This window comes from Hippoglossus hippoglossus, chromosome 3, assembly GCF_009819705.1.
Source record: "Hippoglossus hippoglossus isolate fHipHip1 chromosome 3, fHipHip1.pri, whole genome shotgun sequence".
In the NCBI taxonomy this organism is placed as follows: domain Eukaryota; kingdom Metazoa; phylum Chordata; class Actinopteri; order Pleuronectiformes; family Pleuronectidae; genus Hippoglossus; species Hippoglossus hippoglossus.
The window spans coordinates 19,967,862-19,984,789 of NC_047153.1; the positions used below are offsets into that span (position 1 = coordinate 19,967,862).

At 40.8% G+C, this 16,928-nt stretch overlaps 1 protein-coding gene across 1 annotated transcript in view; it reads left to right on the forward strand.

The window, feature by feature from the left end:
* LOC117756318 (transmembrane protein 266-like) overlaps positions 1-16,928 on the forward strand; it is a 42,120-nt gene that overhangs the window by 19,175 nt on the left and 6,017 nt on the right. The window contains exons 4-8 of the mRNA XM_034576740.1: positions 8,486-8,640; positions 9,864-9,937; positions 11,892-11,948; positions 12,661-12,799; positions 15,575-15,690. Coding sequence (XP_034432631.1) covers positions 8,486-8,640; positions 9,864-9,937; positions 11,892-11,948; positions 12,661-12,799; positions 15,575-15,690 — 541 coding nt within the window. The remainder of the gene's footprint in view (positions 1-8,485; positions 8,641-9,863; positions 9,938-11,891; positions 11,949-12,660; positions 12,800-15,574; positions 15,691-16,928) is intronic.

The following is a 16,928-nucleotide window of genomic DNA, read 5'->3' on the forward strand; positions in this document are numbered from 1 at the left end:
TGTGTCAGAAAGGATTGTGCATGGATGATGGACATATAACTGGAACCTGTCTGTAAATGCCCTTTATGGGCTCTAGTTTAGAACTTAAGTAATCCCTTGTTTTCTGTTAGCTCTAAAGCTTTGATTCAAAGCATCAATACATTTATTTTGAAAATTGTTCCATGTTCAATGACATTGTGCTCTCCAAAAAAGGTAAGTAAATAAAAAATCTTAACATATTGTTAAATTAAAATATTATAGTCTTTTTAAGACCTAAAGGAATTCCTGATCTGCAGTAACTCAGGCTTTATACAGCCCTTACAAACTCTGAACTGCTTTGACTAGGTTTATATGAGAAATAGAATATGAAATATGAAGGGGCTCAAAAGACATATTGCCCAAAATGCCACCCACTGCCATCTCCTAAGCACTGGAATGATGTCACCTCCCACCCCAGTGACGGGTGTGTGGTTGACAGACGAGGAGACGGAAGCATATGCTGCTGATGGTGCTGTTCCAAATGTGCAAGGAGTCCAGGGTTCAGCACCAACACCAGATGGTTCTTCTAAATCTGTAGTGGACAAGAGGGGGAAAGAGGAAAAAACAAGAGCTCCTACTCTCTGCCACCCACCGGCTCCAGGCCAAGGGTCCAAATGTTCCATTTTGGAAATAATTACTGGCACATATGCAAATTTTAGAAAGTGGTTAATAGAGAAAAATAGATTCGGGTCTGTTCTCACACTGGCAACTCAGGTTTTATGGTGGAAATGATTCTGAGGTTGACTTTTTGTTACCTATTCGTGAAGAGAACTGTGCCATTTTGAATAGCATTTAGGTTTTGAGCCCCAGTTACTTACTGCATTGACTTGGCAGAGAAACTGAAGATCTGAGACCATCTGTGCTGTGTCAACATTATTTGGGGAAACTCTAGGAACCAATTTTGTCACGTGAGAGTGGGATTTTGTAAAACCGTACCTCTCTCCATAAGCAGAGCAGACACTGAGTTGTGCAGCCCATTTCCTCTGAGTCCATCCCAGCATTTACACTGTACAAGCTATAACTTTGTTAGAGCGAAAAAACACATCTGGCTTTTTGAGATGATTCATTCTCTGAAGGTTTTCAGCTAGTCGAGTCAATGTGGCCTGATTTAATTACAAAACGCAGGAAGTTGACTCAGAGTGACCTGTTCTCCCCCAGGCTTCTAATGAATTCCTTTGCCAGCGGGTTTGCTGCAGGCCTCTGTCGTTCATAGATAATAAGTGTTTGTTTGTTCGTGTATCTCTTCAGGACAAATGGACATTCATAAACCTCAAGAAAATCTGAGCTTGTTTTGGTACATTTTAAACCATACGTTAAACATGCTCTTCAAACCCACAATTCTAAATGCACCCGCAGTTAAGCAGTCCAACATATACAACATTTATATTATTAAATTAGAGTCAAGTGATTATATTTAATGACGTTTATCTGTCAATTCTCAGCCAGCACATGTGTCACTGGACACATTTATGCCACAAGGATGTATTTTGTATGTGCGACACCCAAAGTCACAAACAATGATGCAGTTTAATTGAAAAACTACATGTCTCTGTTGCTTTCCCACCCAGGTCATCTGTGTTGTGTTTTGTCATCGCTCATCACTGCTGTTCACACAAATTGCAGTATTGATGATTGCAGTCGGATGGAGAGAAAGAGCAGTGACAGAGTGGTTAATATTCACAGACATGAAAAGTGAGAGGTGGCTTTTCTGGCTGAAGAGAAAGAGGGATTGAATGCTGAAGAGGAAAAAAAAACAACCTGTTAGTGGAGACCAGCTTGACGGCTTTGGATCTGTTGATCTGTCTCTAGCTTAACCTTCTTATTAAAAGATGATTTTTCTGGCTAAGCACAACAGTAAACTGACACCTTCTTCTCTCCCCCAAAAAAACAAATACATTATTCACACTATGTGGGCTTGTAAGTGTGAAAAGGTCAGTGTCTCCAAAAATACATACAAAACATACCTCCGTCTAGATAGTTCAGCTGCAAGGGTTTAACATTTTGAAATGTCCATAACTGTATTCAATTTGTGTCAAATGTTTTGTCTTCCTATAGATTATGATACACCATCTGGAAATAGTCCAGTGTTCACACTTTGCTGTAAGTCGCCACCTCTAGGAAGTTATTGGTGGTTAGTTTGAGCAAGAGGAGGTGAATATTTAATGCATCTCGATGATACTGTTTCATCTGCTCATCCATCCATCCATCTGTCTGTTATGGAGAGAACTTACTTAGATATACAGTACAGGACTGTGGCCAGGTTTAGGAGCTGTTATTTAACTACTGCACATAAACAAATGAACTATTTCAGTGAACAATTTGCTTGCCTGACAACATTGTTGATGTGCTAATTAATCACTTGTAATATTTATTCTTAGCTGTAGCCAGAGTCAAAGCTTTAAAAAAACAAAACGAAAGCTGACTTATCTTTGAGCTGAAGTCAACGAGCTACCTGAGAGATTTATATCCTGACTCCCGAGTCAGTCATTTATTATTTTGGTTGTGTTTCCAGTCAAAGTGCTGCAGGAGTTGTGACGCTTGCCTCCTCCCTGCTGATGTGTTGTGATCAGTGGTGCACAGGCATCGGTAATGGGGAACCTTTCAAATGTAAAATTAATTACCTGCAATCTGACAGCATCAGGAAAACTCAAGTATTTTGTGCTTAGTTGGTACTCCCCCTTTTCCACGCTTACTTTAGCATGAAGTATTGTGTGTGTGGAAGTGTGCGGTTGTGAGTGTGTTGTAGAAATGTGGATACTGCTGGAGGCAAACATGTTTCTAGGGGAGGGAAGGATGCCCCCTCTGTGGTTACTGTTTGGTCCCTTTTGTCAGGTGTAGCTGAATTTAGACATCTTTAAGAAGAATCTGCAAGGAGATGCACTTAAAGATATAAAACATGTGTCAATCAAACAACATTTACATTTTCTCAAGCTTAATAAAAGTTCTGACTTGCCAACATGGCAGAATGAGGGCATTGTTACACCTGCCTAGTTTGGTCTGGACCTTTGGATTTTTGAGTTTAGTTCGTACAAAAATAACAGGTGCAGAAGGAGTCTCAGACCAAGGTCTAACTTTAGTGGACTAACTTTAGTCCAACTAAGAGAGATAGTCTTGGTCTGGATCAAACTGAACCATGGTTTGTTTAGTTTTCAGTGTGTGTTTTCAGTTTTTGGATTGTTTGTTCTTTCTGACCAATTGTTGGAGGTAGAGACAACATTAAACAGTAGAAGAAGAAAAAGAAGCAGAAGGCTCACTGGTTTCTCCAGAAACCAGAGAGGATTGTTTGTTCGAACAGCGAAGACATTCATTCGGAGCACTTGAACTAGAGTTGAGTACGGTGCTGGAAGTTGTTAATGTTTAATAATATTGTAGTGGCAATGAAACTAAATAAATAAACTGGTTCATTTTCTCCATTCAAATGAAAAGACTTCTACCAATCAATGTCACATTAGTATAGTATAGGTAGACCCATCCCACGTAGGTGATGATGACAGGACATATGTATGTCATACAAAAGGGTCTGCTCCCTAAATTGCAATATGGAACCTAACTGGATCAAATATAGACAGTGTAACAAAGACATGGTTCAGGATCATGGTGTCATATGTACGTGTTGGAGGCTTCAATGGAAATGCTGCACATTTACTTTGGTGCAGCAGTAGTGGAGAAAAACCTAAGCAAATATTGAAGTGCAGGTGTTAGCGAATCACATCACGTTCACATGTGGTTTACGTTTTTCACATGAATACACGTCCTGACTCATGTTAAAATGAGCCCAGAGAGACGATGCAGAGGCAGCTGGTGAACCCGTGATCGGTTGTGGTCATTATGATGATGGTGCCAGCACCAAGTGTCAGGTCACACATACGTGTGCTCAGTATGAGTAGCAGAAGTTGTAAAGACTGGTTTTCTGTTGCTGTCTATCGAACAAAGGATGAATAACTGTTTAAACAATATGTCCCCCTCCACCTCCACCGAGTGCTTTATCTGATGAGACCATCAGGTGCTCTGAGTCTGACAGTCCCAGTGTGCGGTGGCTCACTCACCGTGGTGGTATCGATTACTCTCCCTGATTTAATCTCCCTCCTCTGTTTCACTGTCCACCTCCACTCAATCTCAGCAGCAGTGGGAAACACTGACAGCTATATCAACCTGCTCAATACACACCGGCAGCAGAGAGAATCTAGACAAAGAAAAGAGGTGGACAGAGAAAGAGAGAGAACAGGAGAGATAAAGACGGAAATATGAAAGGGTTTGTTGAATCTGAAAAAGGTCAGTGTGAAAATCTGCGGCGCCAAAACAAGTTTGAAAACAACCAGTTTTGAGAGGTGACCTTGTCCCATGTATGTGCTCGTCTCCGAGTGACTCGAGCCAGGTGGTTCTGTCAGGCTGTCAGGGCCGAGTGGGTCAGAGAAACAACATTTGCTACTGTGCTCTTGCTTTAATAAGACTCATTAATATACTGCATGTGTCACCAGCAGTGTCTGACTGCGTCCCCTCTGGGCTGGGCTAGTTTTGGCATGACGTGAAGTAAGGACACACACATACACACACACACACACACAGAAATTTGACTGAATTTGTCTTTTGAATCAAGGCTGAGTCTTCACACCGCCTGTGAACTCATGTCACTAACTCATAGGTGTATATATGTGTGTGTGTGAGTGTGTGATGAATTGGCTTGTGTAGTGCATTACGCCTGTTAAAGATGGTGTATGGTATCGATGCTGGGTGGATTATAACTCAGGTTTATTGCCTTGTTGACTCGTTTTAATATCCTCAGTTGATAGATCTGATGTTGTTCAGGATGCTCCCTTACAAACGCACTATGAACAAGTGAGGTGCTACTAGCTGTTGTGCTTAAAGGGCAGGTTTTGCAGCAAATTCTACTGTTTTCCCTTTTAACCCTAGGCAGACATTCAATGATACTTTTTCAAGCCTATATACAGTAGACTTTAAGAACACAGTGTGTGGTGGGATCAACCTTTTTCTTTTTGGCTCAATGACTTGATGATGAGCCTGGAAACTCTCCATCGACACCAAGGATTTAAAACAATATACAGACGATTGGGGAAATACTTCTTTCTTGCAGAGATCAACGCCACTTTCTCTCTGCTCAATATGAACATAAAGCTATAGCAGCTCATTTGATTAGCTTAGCATAAAGACTGGAAAGAGCTAGCACGGGTTTGTCCAATGGTAAGAGAAAAACTCTGCACTGTTGTTGTTTTAATGGCTTGTACTTGTAAACTTGTTTTAAGCATAGAGTGTATCTGATCACACAAAATAAAAGCTTGTCTGCAGAATAGTGCACACATGTACAATTCAAGTTTTAGTGACATTAATGTCTTCATAAATACACAGAAGACAATTGTAAAATATTCAGCTCCATTATTTATCTGCAAAGCATTTTAAAGGTGTGTTTCCCTGCATGTCAGTGGAGAAGCTACTTACCTGCAATAAGCAAGGTTAAGTTATTGTACAGAGATATATTAAAAAGGTATTTGAGTTTGTTTGTGGGCAGAGACTACTGCTGAGAAACTTTGACTCAGACCTTTGTGTAACTAAAATTATAGCTATATGCTATAGCTCTATTAAATATGCCATGATGGTTTCAGAAAGAAAGAAAAAATCTTTTGGCATCATAAATATCGAATTTAAGAAAATGTTCTTTTCAAAAGACTTGGAAAAGATTGTGGAAGATATTGTGTCTGTTTAGAAAAAAACGGGAGGGCTTTTATTAGTAACTGGTTGCTAGCTATTGGTTTCTGCCGTCCAGAGCCCGGAGTTTCCAAACTGAAACTGAGCCAGCAAAACTCTCAATTTTAGCTGCTCTCAAACTCAAGAGTAGTGTGTACCCCAGACGTATCTATAGCAGATGATGCAAACCAAAATGTGGTTGTGTGGATGGTGGATGTAGCCTAAAATAGAAGTACAAGAATTTGTGTGTGTGTGTGTGTGTGTGTGTGTGCATAGTGTGAAGAACTTTGAGTGGTTGATAAAAAAAGACAAGTGCTACATAAATGCAGTCCATCTACCACTTTGTTATCTTTTACTATTAAATGTCTAGGAACATTTAATCAGTATCAGCATTTCATCAGCATGTCACTATTTTGTATTAGAGCCAAGTGTAATCGGATTACAAATATTTAAACTATTTGAAATAACTCACACTTACTTTGGCTTCAGAGTATTCACATCAGCTGAATTAAATAAATGAAATAATACACAAGTTAAATATAAAGTAGACCACTGTTTTGCTCCTTGCAGACGAGTCCTGGCATGTAGTGAGGAACACAGGACAGCACGATACCTGGCACCCACAGAGTCTCACTGAGACCCCGGTGGAGGCGATTCTACACCATCTGGAGCGCGCACACTTGTGCCACCCCAGCCAAAGCCAAGAAGATGATTGCTATCAGCAGGATTACACCTTTATTAGATTAGCCTTACATTGTTGACAGGATTGTGGATTCTGTCCATGCCAGTCTTCAACAAACACTTCTGAGAAACCAGTGGGATGATGGAGTGATCCACTCAATAGCTGCTAAAACATTTCCCTCATTGGGATATAAATGTGTTACTGCAGGAGAAAAATCATAAGGAGAATCTTACGAAGATGGTTTCCTCAGTGATACACTGTGGTTTTGTTACACTCTGGTTATGGGAACCATTTGAACCCAACAGTCCTTGGTAATCCATGCTTAAAATTACATGTTTTTTGTTCGGCTTATTTCTTTGATTATAACAACCTTAAACACTGTGTGTGTGTGTGTGTGTGTGTGTGTGTGTGTGTGTGTGTGTGTGTGTGTGGGGCCTCTTCCAGTGACTGAGCAGGAGCAAATATGTCAGATGACACATAAAAATAAAAAGTCTCTCCCACGGGGCAGTTTTAACACAACACTGCGTAACACAACAATATCGTAGAAAGATGTGACATGGGGCACGGAAGAACCCATTTTATTTTGGCATGAATTGGGACAAAAGGGTGGATCAAGGATTTTACTTTCTTTGACAATTAGACATAGTTTATGATATCATATAATATCCCAGAACTCATGGATCTTGAAGGAAAGTAAAATAAACCAGATTTTTTTGATTGTGTGCACTGTTGTGCAGCTTGATTGACTTTAAGGGGACTGTTGGGCCTCGGCAGAGGTTTGTGTTCCCCTGTGTATTCTTTTGTGTAATGATGGACGATGAGGTTGCATCACCACATTTATATGCACTATAATTTCAGAGACAGAAGTTATCTCCATCCCAAAGTGAGAAAGTCATGTGGTTTAATAGGCTTAAACTGGTTTCAAAAATCAATTAAATTATCCAAATTCTTCTGTGACGAGTGCAGCGTAATCAGTTTTGTAGCCACAGTGAGAATAGAGTCATTTTGCCACCGTTGCAGCTCGTGTTTAGCACCACGCCAACGAATGGAGACATGATCAGAGGAGGGAAATGCTCTGCCAACGTCTGTCTCCTCCATGCCAGTGCATGGGGAGAAGGGAAAGGTATTGGGCCGAGCCAACTTTCCACTCCAGCTGGAGAGCCGGTGAGAGACATTGTTTCTCTCCGCTCCTCCTGTCAGCACTAGTAGTAGTTTTTCTGTGAGACTCGATCGCCCACTATTTCAAAATCGCATTGAGCCATCTTGCCAAAAGCTTAAATGGCCCAAATGCTGGAGTCCATCACACTGCCTGGAAAGATGAGGCATTTGTCCTCCTAGTCTTTAAAGCATTCACCTACTATTTGCTCATAAATATGGGGCATCGTACCTTAGTAACTAACAGAAAAATACCGTTACCACTAAACAAATGTTGGGATTTATACATAGATGTGAATCAAATTAGGACTTTTGTTCATGTGTCAGTCTTTCTCTGGTGGCCGCTGATCATGCTGAACATGAAAGCAGCCTCCTCTACAGTGACTCCCTTCATTGCCATGTTAAAAGGAGTCCATCAGTATTCTGCTCACACCTACAGCTGATGGTCAGGTTCACAGAGCTTCACTGTCCTCGTCTCCGTCAATGCTGCCTCTGACCACACTTACCCTTTAGTGCTGGCCTTCCATAGGTGTCAACTACCGCCCTCTGTTGGCCATGTCAGGGAGTTCAAACAGCTAAATCAAATCATCCAAACTCTGCTCGGAACTCCACTCAGTGATCAATATACAGTATGCATGAAAAGCAGTGATGTAATTATTGGTTCATATACACAGTGCAGCTCTGTACCTCTTAGTTTATTAGCTTTAGTGTTACTTTGTTCAGAGGTAATGCATTGATCTCAAGCAGCACATTAAATTGGAAAATTAAAATAAGAGAATCCTATCCCACAACAAGGACATTTGCTATAAAAAATTATGACGCATATATATGTGCAGAGAAATTGTAAATGTTTGTATTGTATGTATAGTTATGTTGAAAAAACAATATGAATTAAAAGAAATCTGTCCATCTTTATTGTGTTCTTCTTAGGTCCAACTGGCTGAAGCCCTGCTGCGGTCGTCGCGTGGCCCTGTGGCAAGTCTGTCTGCTCAGCGCCGGCTTCAACTGTGTCCTGGTGGCTTGTGTCATCCTGGTGGTGCTGTTCCTGTCCCTGGAGCTGCTCATAGACACCAAACTCCTACAATGTAAATAGTCTGCATTTCTTTAACCTTTATTTCCTTTATTGTGTTTGCTGAGCATGCATGTCCTTCTCCCTTAATACACGGCGTGATGCTCGTAGAACACCTGCGAGGCGTCCAGTGCAGCACAGCAGCAGCTCAGCAGCTCCAGAGCTGTGGGGAGTAACATGCTGTTGTGTCCTTGAACATAAAATACTGTTTTTTACTAATTCCACTGGTTCTGTCTCTTCGACTTCAGCTTCCCGGGCTACTCAGTTTCTCATGTCACATTTCAAATGCCTAACGAGACATTTCCCTTTCAAAACTTATGATTAACTAATTTAAATAACTGTTCGAGGCTCAATGAGTTGCAATCATCCAATATTTTCCAAAAAAGCAAACAATGAATCAACAAACAAGCACAGAATACTAAACTTCAGTGGAACTTTTTGTACCTACACCAATAATGGTATATATATAATTGAATCTATTTAGATTTATCCTGTGACCCTTTGGGGGTTTGAAACCACAAGACAAATGTACCTGAGTTAATCTAAAAGAGATGGATAATTTCTAAATTGACCAACTATAATTTACACATTATTGTTACATCAGTGTCAACAATAATCAAATCATGTCTAATATGGGCAGGAGCCATTTTACTTTGATTGCAGTACGTTTACTTGCTAACAGAGTATTTTTACTTTGTTTTATAAGTGAAGGACAAGATAAGCCTTGTGTGTAGGCTGCCACAGTCATGTGTGTGCATTTAGTGCCCACTCTCTCCATCACTGCTGTGTGTAGTCTGTCACAGAGAGGGTGGAGCTGGATAGTAAATGGCTGTGATGGCGAGTGATGGAGAGAGGTGATAATGAACCAAGTCTCTCTTCCGTGGCGGTGGACACGCGTCCCCATCGATTACTGGCCGAAGTCCAGTTCTGATGATACCGGAGTCTCACTGTGGGGACTCTGCTGTAGTCCAGTGATTTGTCCTCTGCCAGGTTCTCAAGACAAATAGAGGAGTAGGCAGTCATGTGGGAGTGAGCGACAGAGGGCGCAGAAAGATTAGGGGTCTGTAAGACCTGGGTAAATACAGGGGGAGAGTTCAAAGTTATATTCACATGAAAACAATATTACAAGAATGATATTTCTCCTGTATGACAGAACAAGAAATTCTTGGACCATTTGTTGTGTACTTTTCTTTAAAGTTTTGCAGCTTAACATTTTGCCCTTTTTTCCTCTTGTAACAGTTTCCAATGCTTTCCAGTTTGCCAGCATTATCCACTGGATCAGCCTTATCATCCTGTCACTCTTCTTTTCAGAGGTAAGATGTGTGTATCAGGCTCCATTGAACCTTATTTCTACTGTCACCATTCATAAAAATCTTTTCTGGATTTGGGTTGAACAGTCACTGGTTGTACCATCTACCGCGGTAAAATTCCTGATGGTTAGTTGTACTGTTTCTATCTTCTATCACCGTGATTACTGTGTTGATTTGGTTGATACTGGAACAGCATGAGCTAACTAGCCATATTATTTTCATTGATAATAAATATATTTTCTTACAGTTTAAACTTTGGGAAATTGCATTGGTTTGCATATCAGCAGTTCAGTAAGGACCACTTTAGTCAAAGAAAAGTTTATTTGTCTCTGCATAATTTACATTTGATGGAATGGCTCTGTTCTGGGACCTCCCTGACAGAGAGAGCACACCTCTCCATCCTTCCATGTGCCTACATGGAAAGCAGGGAGAGCGGAAGCAAGACCCCCCGAGGGAACAGAACAGAGCAGGCATCAGTGACAACAGAAATGACATGGAAGAAATTAAACACAGTATGAAAAGGGGGGAGCTTCGGTGGAGGTGGGTTGTAACAGGGCTTGCAGAGGGAGCAGCACGGGTAGGCAGGCTGAAGCAGCTTAAATAAGGCGCCTTGTCTGAGCTTTGCCAGTGAGTGCATGGAAGGGAGGCTCTCAGCTCAGCTCAGCTTGACTTCGTGACCTGCCTGAACTAACACTATGCTCAACTTTTGAGCTTTTTCAACACATAATAACAATACAACATTTTCACATTGTGTCATCTCTAGTCCAGAGGATTTCATCAAGTCCCTGATACTAGAACCAACTCATCACATTTCTTTTTAATAAATAAATTAATTAAACTAATCAAACTTTAACTTTAGACTATGTCCTGTCTCCTGCTGGAACTAGAGAAGGTGGCTACTATTTAATTTCCACTCTAGTCAATTATCCTTAAGTCCATCTTCTGTAGTCTAAGCCTCAGAAATGCTACCTCTGAAAATTTTAAATTTTAATTAGTCTTAATAAAGTTTGAACCATTGTTTGATGTAATAATGTCTTATCATCCGTCTGGAATTGTGAAAAACAAAATGGTCAGGGGAGGATTTGGCCCACAGGCCACTCCAGTGAAAACCAATTACCCTGACAGCCTCAGCCCCAATGCCCTAAACCAAACATTAATTACTAGCGAGCCAGCAGGAGCAATAATTACAGCTGAGTTAATGAGCGGTGGGGATGGGGTTACAGTAACACTATCCATCCAAACACCTCGCCCACTGACATCATAGAGGAAGAATCACCCGGGAACAGTGTTACATAGATATAGCTTATTACTGGATGGTCCCTGTGCACCAATCAGGGGGCAGGATTTGAATATGTGGGCGGAGCCAGAACAATTCTCATTTGACAAAGCACTGTTGTCCAACATGTGCCGCACATGATGGATTAGCAGGACCACTTGTACATGACATGCCACGCTAATTGGATTGTAAATCAATGGGCCTCCTCAACAAAGAAGCCAGCAGCATCTATACAGAGCAGAATGTAGAGTTTGATAGGTGATCAGATTACACGTGTTGTGCCGCTGTAGGTCAATGATCAATATCAGGGAACAGACATAGCTTCATCAAGGAGGAGTGTTCTCCAGAACTAAATTAGCTTTAAGTACTTTCTTTCAGGAAAAAGACTGATCTCATGTCTTGTTTGGGATGTTTCTGTGATAAGTCAAAGGTACATTGTATGATTACATGCATTTACTATTTGTAATCTAGCATTCTTGCGTTGTTATCACCTACAGTATACAGAAATAAAGGAGGTTAAAGAAGAAAAGTGCGTGATCACACGTTTTGGCAAATGTCATTGGATGAGATGACAACTCAAAAGACTGAGAATATCACAGGATCTTTTTATACCTATCTGCTCTCACCTATCTATTTTAATGTCAAAATTTCATTTTTCTCTCTGTCTCCTGTCTGCCTCAGACTGTCTTCAGAATAGTCGTGCTCGGGATCTGGGACTACATAGAAAACAAAGTCGAGGTTTGTACTGCTGTTCTGTGTCTATTGGTTATGATTACCCACTCCCATGTCTTTATGGTAAATTTGAACCCAGTGTCTGGGGGCAACGGACAATGTTTTGGGGGCTATTTTGGGCAGATATCTGTGTCTTCACTGTTTACAGTCTGACACATCCACACAAGACAAACTTCTCTCCACGCAAAACTCAAAGAGATACTTTTGTATTTGTTTTAAATCCAGATTAAATTTTGGCTAATCTCCACTAACAGCTATGTGCATATGAATGTAGATCAATTAAAAAGCAGATAGCTGATGCATTTCTGTGAAATGTGTTCCACCTCTTTTGCTCTCCACACAGACTGTTTACCTGCAGGCAACCGAAGCCTGCACAAACGTCTTTGGTCGAACAGAAACAAGAACACTGGCTGTCTTTCAAAATCTATCGCTGGCATACAGATTCTGTATAATCACATAGAATCTGTTTATAGAATTTAACCAAACAGAAGCAGCTGCCCAGTGTTGCTTAGCACAAAGTCACCTTTGGATAAAGTCAGGCTAGCTGTTTCCCCCAGTTTCTAGTGTTTGTGCTAAGCTAAGCTAGCAGGCTACCAGGTTCGTCTTTGCTGTACATCAGTGCAGAAATCAGGTCTAAAGGGTTGTGCAAGGTTCCGGCAGATGCTTATGATAACAACTACATTTGCTCATATTTGATTTTCTTCTAACATATGCTCAGGTGTTTGATGGTGCTGTCATCGTGCTGTCACTGGCCCCCATGGTGGCCTCCACGGTGGCCAATGGGCCCAGCAGCCCCTGGGATGCCATCAGCCTCATCATCACCCTACGCATCTGGAGGGTCAAGAGGATCATTGATGGTGAGGGAGGCAAAAAAGTAGCCCAAAATTTTAAGTGTCCTACAAGTAAGGATGATTCATTTGTTTGAAACAACTTGACGAAATATCTGCTCGTTCTTAACTCAGAGGGATCACACAAATACATAAAAACCAGCCGGCCTTGAAAGAGCTAAATGACCCCATTCTCTCCATGGTTTTACAAATGATTTACTATTCAGGACAATATGGCAATTGATCATCCCTCAGAGTAAATTGCTGCCACTCTGCTTCTCTAACTTGTAATGATTGTAAGGGGCTGGTAAAGTAGATTCAGACAGGCTGTAATGAATATAGTGGTCACTCTCCGCTATGCTAATGCATACTGGTTCGATATCAGTGCCGAGGTCACCCTCGCCACAGGCCTCAGACTGCATACACGATCAGTGGCATTGAGAACACAAAGGGACTCTGTGTGCACTTTGCTTATGTCCTGTGAGATGGTGGATTAGTAAAGCACAGTTTTCCTCAATACTTACTGTTAAAGCAATAGTTTGACATTGTTACCCTGCCAAGAAGGTTATGTTTTCATCTGCGTTTGTTTGTACGCAAAAACTACTCAACTGATTTCCATTCCAGGTAGCATACAGATGTGGGCCACTTTATGCAATGATGCAGCACTTCTGGCCCAAAACAAATGTGGCTCAATTTTAGCAAACATGCGGTACTCTATAGGCAAGGTGTAATCTAGATGTGAAACTTAAGTGACCTATGTGGTAAATGGTGAATATGGCCCCAAAAGTACCAAACTAATTCGGACACCCTTTGGCACCTTTGGTTGACATGCGGTATTGCTATGGCTTACTCGTGGCCCAGATCTGGCAAACAGCAGCAGACCGCCCAAGTGCCAACATTGTGAGATAGAATGTTTTTTGACCTTTTTGATTTCTCAGAGAATAGTTGAAGTAAATCGTGATATATATCTATTTTTTTTAATCAGGCATGTTTAGGGGACTGATATTTATGAGTGTGTGCAGTTTGGTGTAGATCCAAAGAAGCAATACTGATACACTCTGGTGAAACACGTTCAGCAGGAGCAGTGTTCTTCTTAACATGCAGCTGCAGTGTTGGCTCCCAGGGAATGAACTGGTGATTTCTCCCTCCCGCACACCTCGACCTGTTGGTTTTGATCTTTTTGAGTGATTGAGTTTTGTTGTGAGGTGGGCGGCAACACACCTCAGAGGGGGAGGAAAACAAAAAAATCACTCAAACCAGTTAATGTACAGCAGAGGGAGCTGCTCGGTTATTGTGGGAGAGAGATTGAGTCTCTAGCAGAATAAGGGCCGATACGGGAGTGGAAATAACAGAGGAGTGAACTGCATCAGAAGTTGCAGTGGAAAAAAACCAGGGTGAATTTATAAGTGTGTCATAGGGGAAATATCAACGTCTCAAACAGAATCAGGAAAAAGGAACCTGTATGAAAACAATCTGCTGCTCAGTGAATTATTACCAAAACATAGTGAGACACTAAAACTAGAAGATGAAATGTACATTGACTTTAGAACCCAAGTGCAGCCCTTTGCTATGGTGCTCCTCACTGTGGATAAATAAACATAGATACAATAAAAGCATCAGGATCTGAGTTGTACTGATCACAGTGCCTCGAGCAGAGCCATGACAACAGGTTTCCAAATTTACCCTCAGTAGCCTTTTTTAGGCACATCTTCACAATCTGCTGCCAAAAGTGTGTCATGTATAAATAAAACTGTGAGATTGTAAGAGGAGGAGATGGTGATCAGTCAAGATGCGATTTAAGGGATTGATGCATTTCCAGCATAACTACTTAACTATTTTTTGCATAGTTTGAATTGTTTAATATATTAATCAAGTAAAATTAATCCATTGATCCAAACAAAACATCTGTACAAACAGCTGTAGTTTTGTGTGAAAAACAGATTAATTCGTGATAAGTAATAAGTCTATAAACAGTATAATAGATTGTCCATTCTTCATGTCCAAGTTTTATTTGTTCTCAAAATGTTCTGTTTTAAACTAAAAAACACAGATTCACACTTTATTTTGTTTTGTATTTGTAATGAGGCCATTATAACATCAGAGTGATGATTTTAATTTATCCAGATACACAGGCCCCAGTAGAGACTCTTTGGTGAAGACCAAGGTGAAATGACATGTTGACTGTATATAATCAACACTTGCAAGCTAGTTCATGCAGTCAATTGGAGCTGCACTGCTCTAATCAATGTGGCAGTCTATTTCGATTCAAATATTTCCCATCTCTCCCTTTGCTTGTCAATGTCTCTGTTGCCCTGTGTCGGTATCGCTGGCCTGTCGATTCGGCCCCTCCACCACCCCAGGATCCGCCTGTAGGCTCTGACAGGGGCATTGGAGATATTTGCTCATCACTCTCATTATATCAGTGTAATCATATCTCGGGGAGTGATGAAGTCAGAGCCTAGCAGCCAACCTCGGCCTGCTGCAATAATCGTTTCAAGCGAGTTGTCTGTGGGTAAAAAGTAAAAAGTGTCTTGACAATATTGTTGTGTTTTGAAATCAACATGAACCATGATCCTTGAGAAACTTAACAGCACCTTGGTGCATTCAGTCAGTAAAGGTATAAGGTTACTAACTAATGAGGTTTCACAGACATCTGCGGAGCAAAGGACTAATGGTCCGCTACCACTGACCTTTGACCTTGACTTGATCTCCATGTATCGTACCATAACTGTTTTTTTGCCGTTTGTTTACGTAGTTTATTGGAACGAACAGATTTTTCTCTCTCACCCTCCTCTTCTGTGTTAGCATATGTGCTACAAGTGAAAGTGGAGATGGAGCTGGAGATTCAGCAGTGTGAGAAGACCAAGGCCGTGAGAGAGGAGCAGCTGGAGCGTCTCACTCAGATCTGCCAGGAACAGGCTGTAAGTGTCAAAAACACCTTTGATTTAACCTTATGGCCTGGCTGAAGTCACGGAATTAGCTTGTAACGTAACAGGAGGCGAGACTAGATGTTTGTGCAACCAGTGAACAAAGACAAAATACTGCTGTAGTTTGTCAGTATATAAAGGTTCACGCAGAACAAACATTCCTGCATAGAACATTTAGCAATAATTTAAAAAAAAGCTAAGGTGTTGGTGTCATACCATGACTTTTATTTTGTTAGCAAAGGTGAAGTGGATCATGTAGTTGTTATCGTTTTTATGTACTGGTTTCTATTTTACACTTTTTACAATCCTGGGAATCTGGTCTCTGTTGGAAACTCGGAACTTTCCACCAAGTTTACAGTGGAATTCCCAGCTACAACTTTAAAGTCAGCTCAGACATTGTCCCACATGATTACTGTACCCCGTTGTGGGTTCCAATTTGATATCACAATTTTCTAATTCACTGCTTTGCCTTAATTCATAGTCATATCACTGTCTCATCTTTAAAAGGAAAACAAACTGAAACTGTCTGTACATTTGACGTGGTCACTGGTTTACTGAAGCTTTGACCATGTAAGAAACTGTCAGCTCAAGTACCACCAGAGGGGGGCAGCAGTGCCTCACAAACAGGTTGAGTCAGTCCACATATTCCATCATGACTCCTCAGAGCACACACACACACACACACACACACACACACACACACACACACACACACACACACACACACACACACACAGAGAGATGATGAAAATGCAGACTATGATGAATAAATAAAATAAGACTAAGTGCAGGTCTGAGACCAGACATAACAAATGAATACATTAATAATAATGATTTTAGAGGAAATGATCAGATCCCTCCAGATATTTTGTTTATCAAATGTATTCCCAGTCACTGTTTCAAGGTACTAGGTGATACCTTATTATATGTGTTGCTGTATGGCCTGATATTAAGATTCATGTTTCAGTTTGGAACAGGATTAATGTTCAATTTACCCTCTGCCTGTATTTTCACTCACTTTTATCATATTTACACTGTAATGGTATCTTGTCAGTGCACAATGCACTCAAGGCCAAAAACATTGAAATCAATATGGAGAAACATCAATGCTGTGTATAACAGAAACATTCAATAATACTTACAAATTGTTTGTAAAATGACCTGTCAAGAGACAATATATCTCAATACAGACACTTAAAGCCATCACTTTGTGTTTGCTGAATATTTGGTGT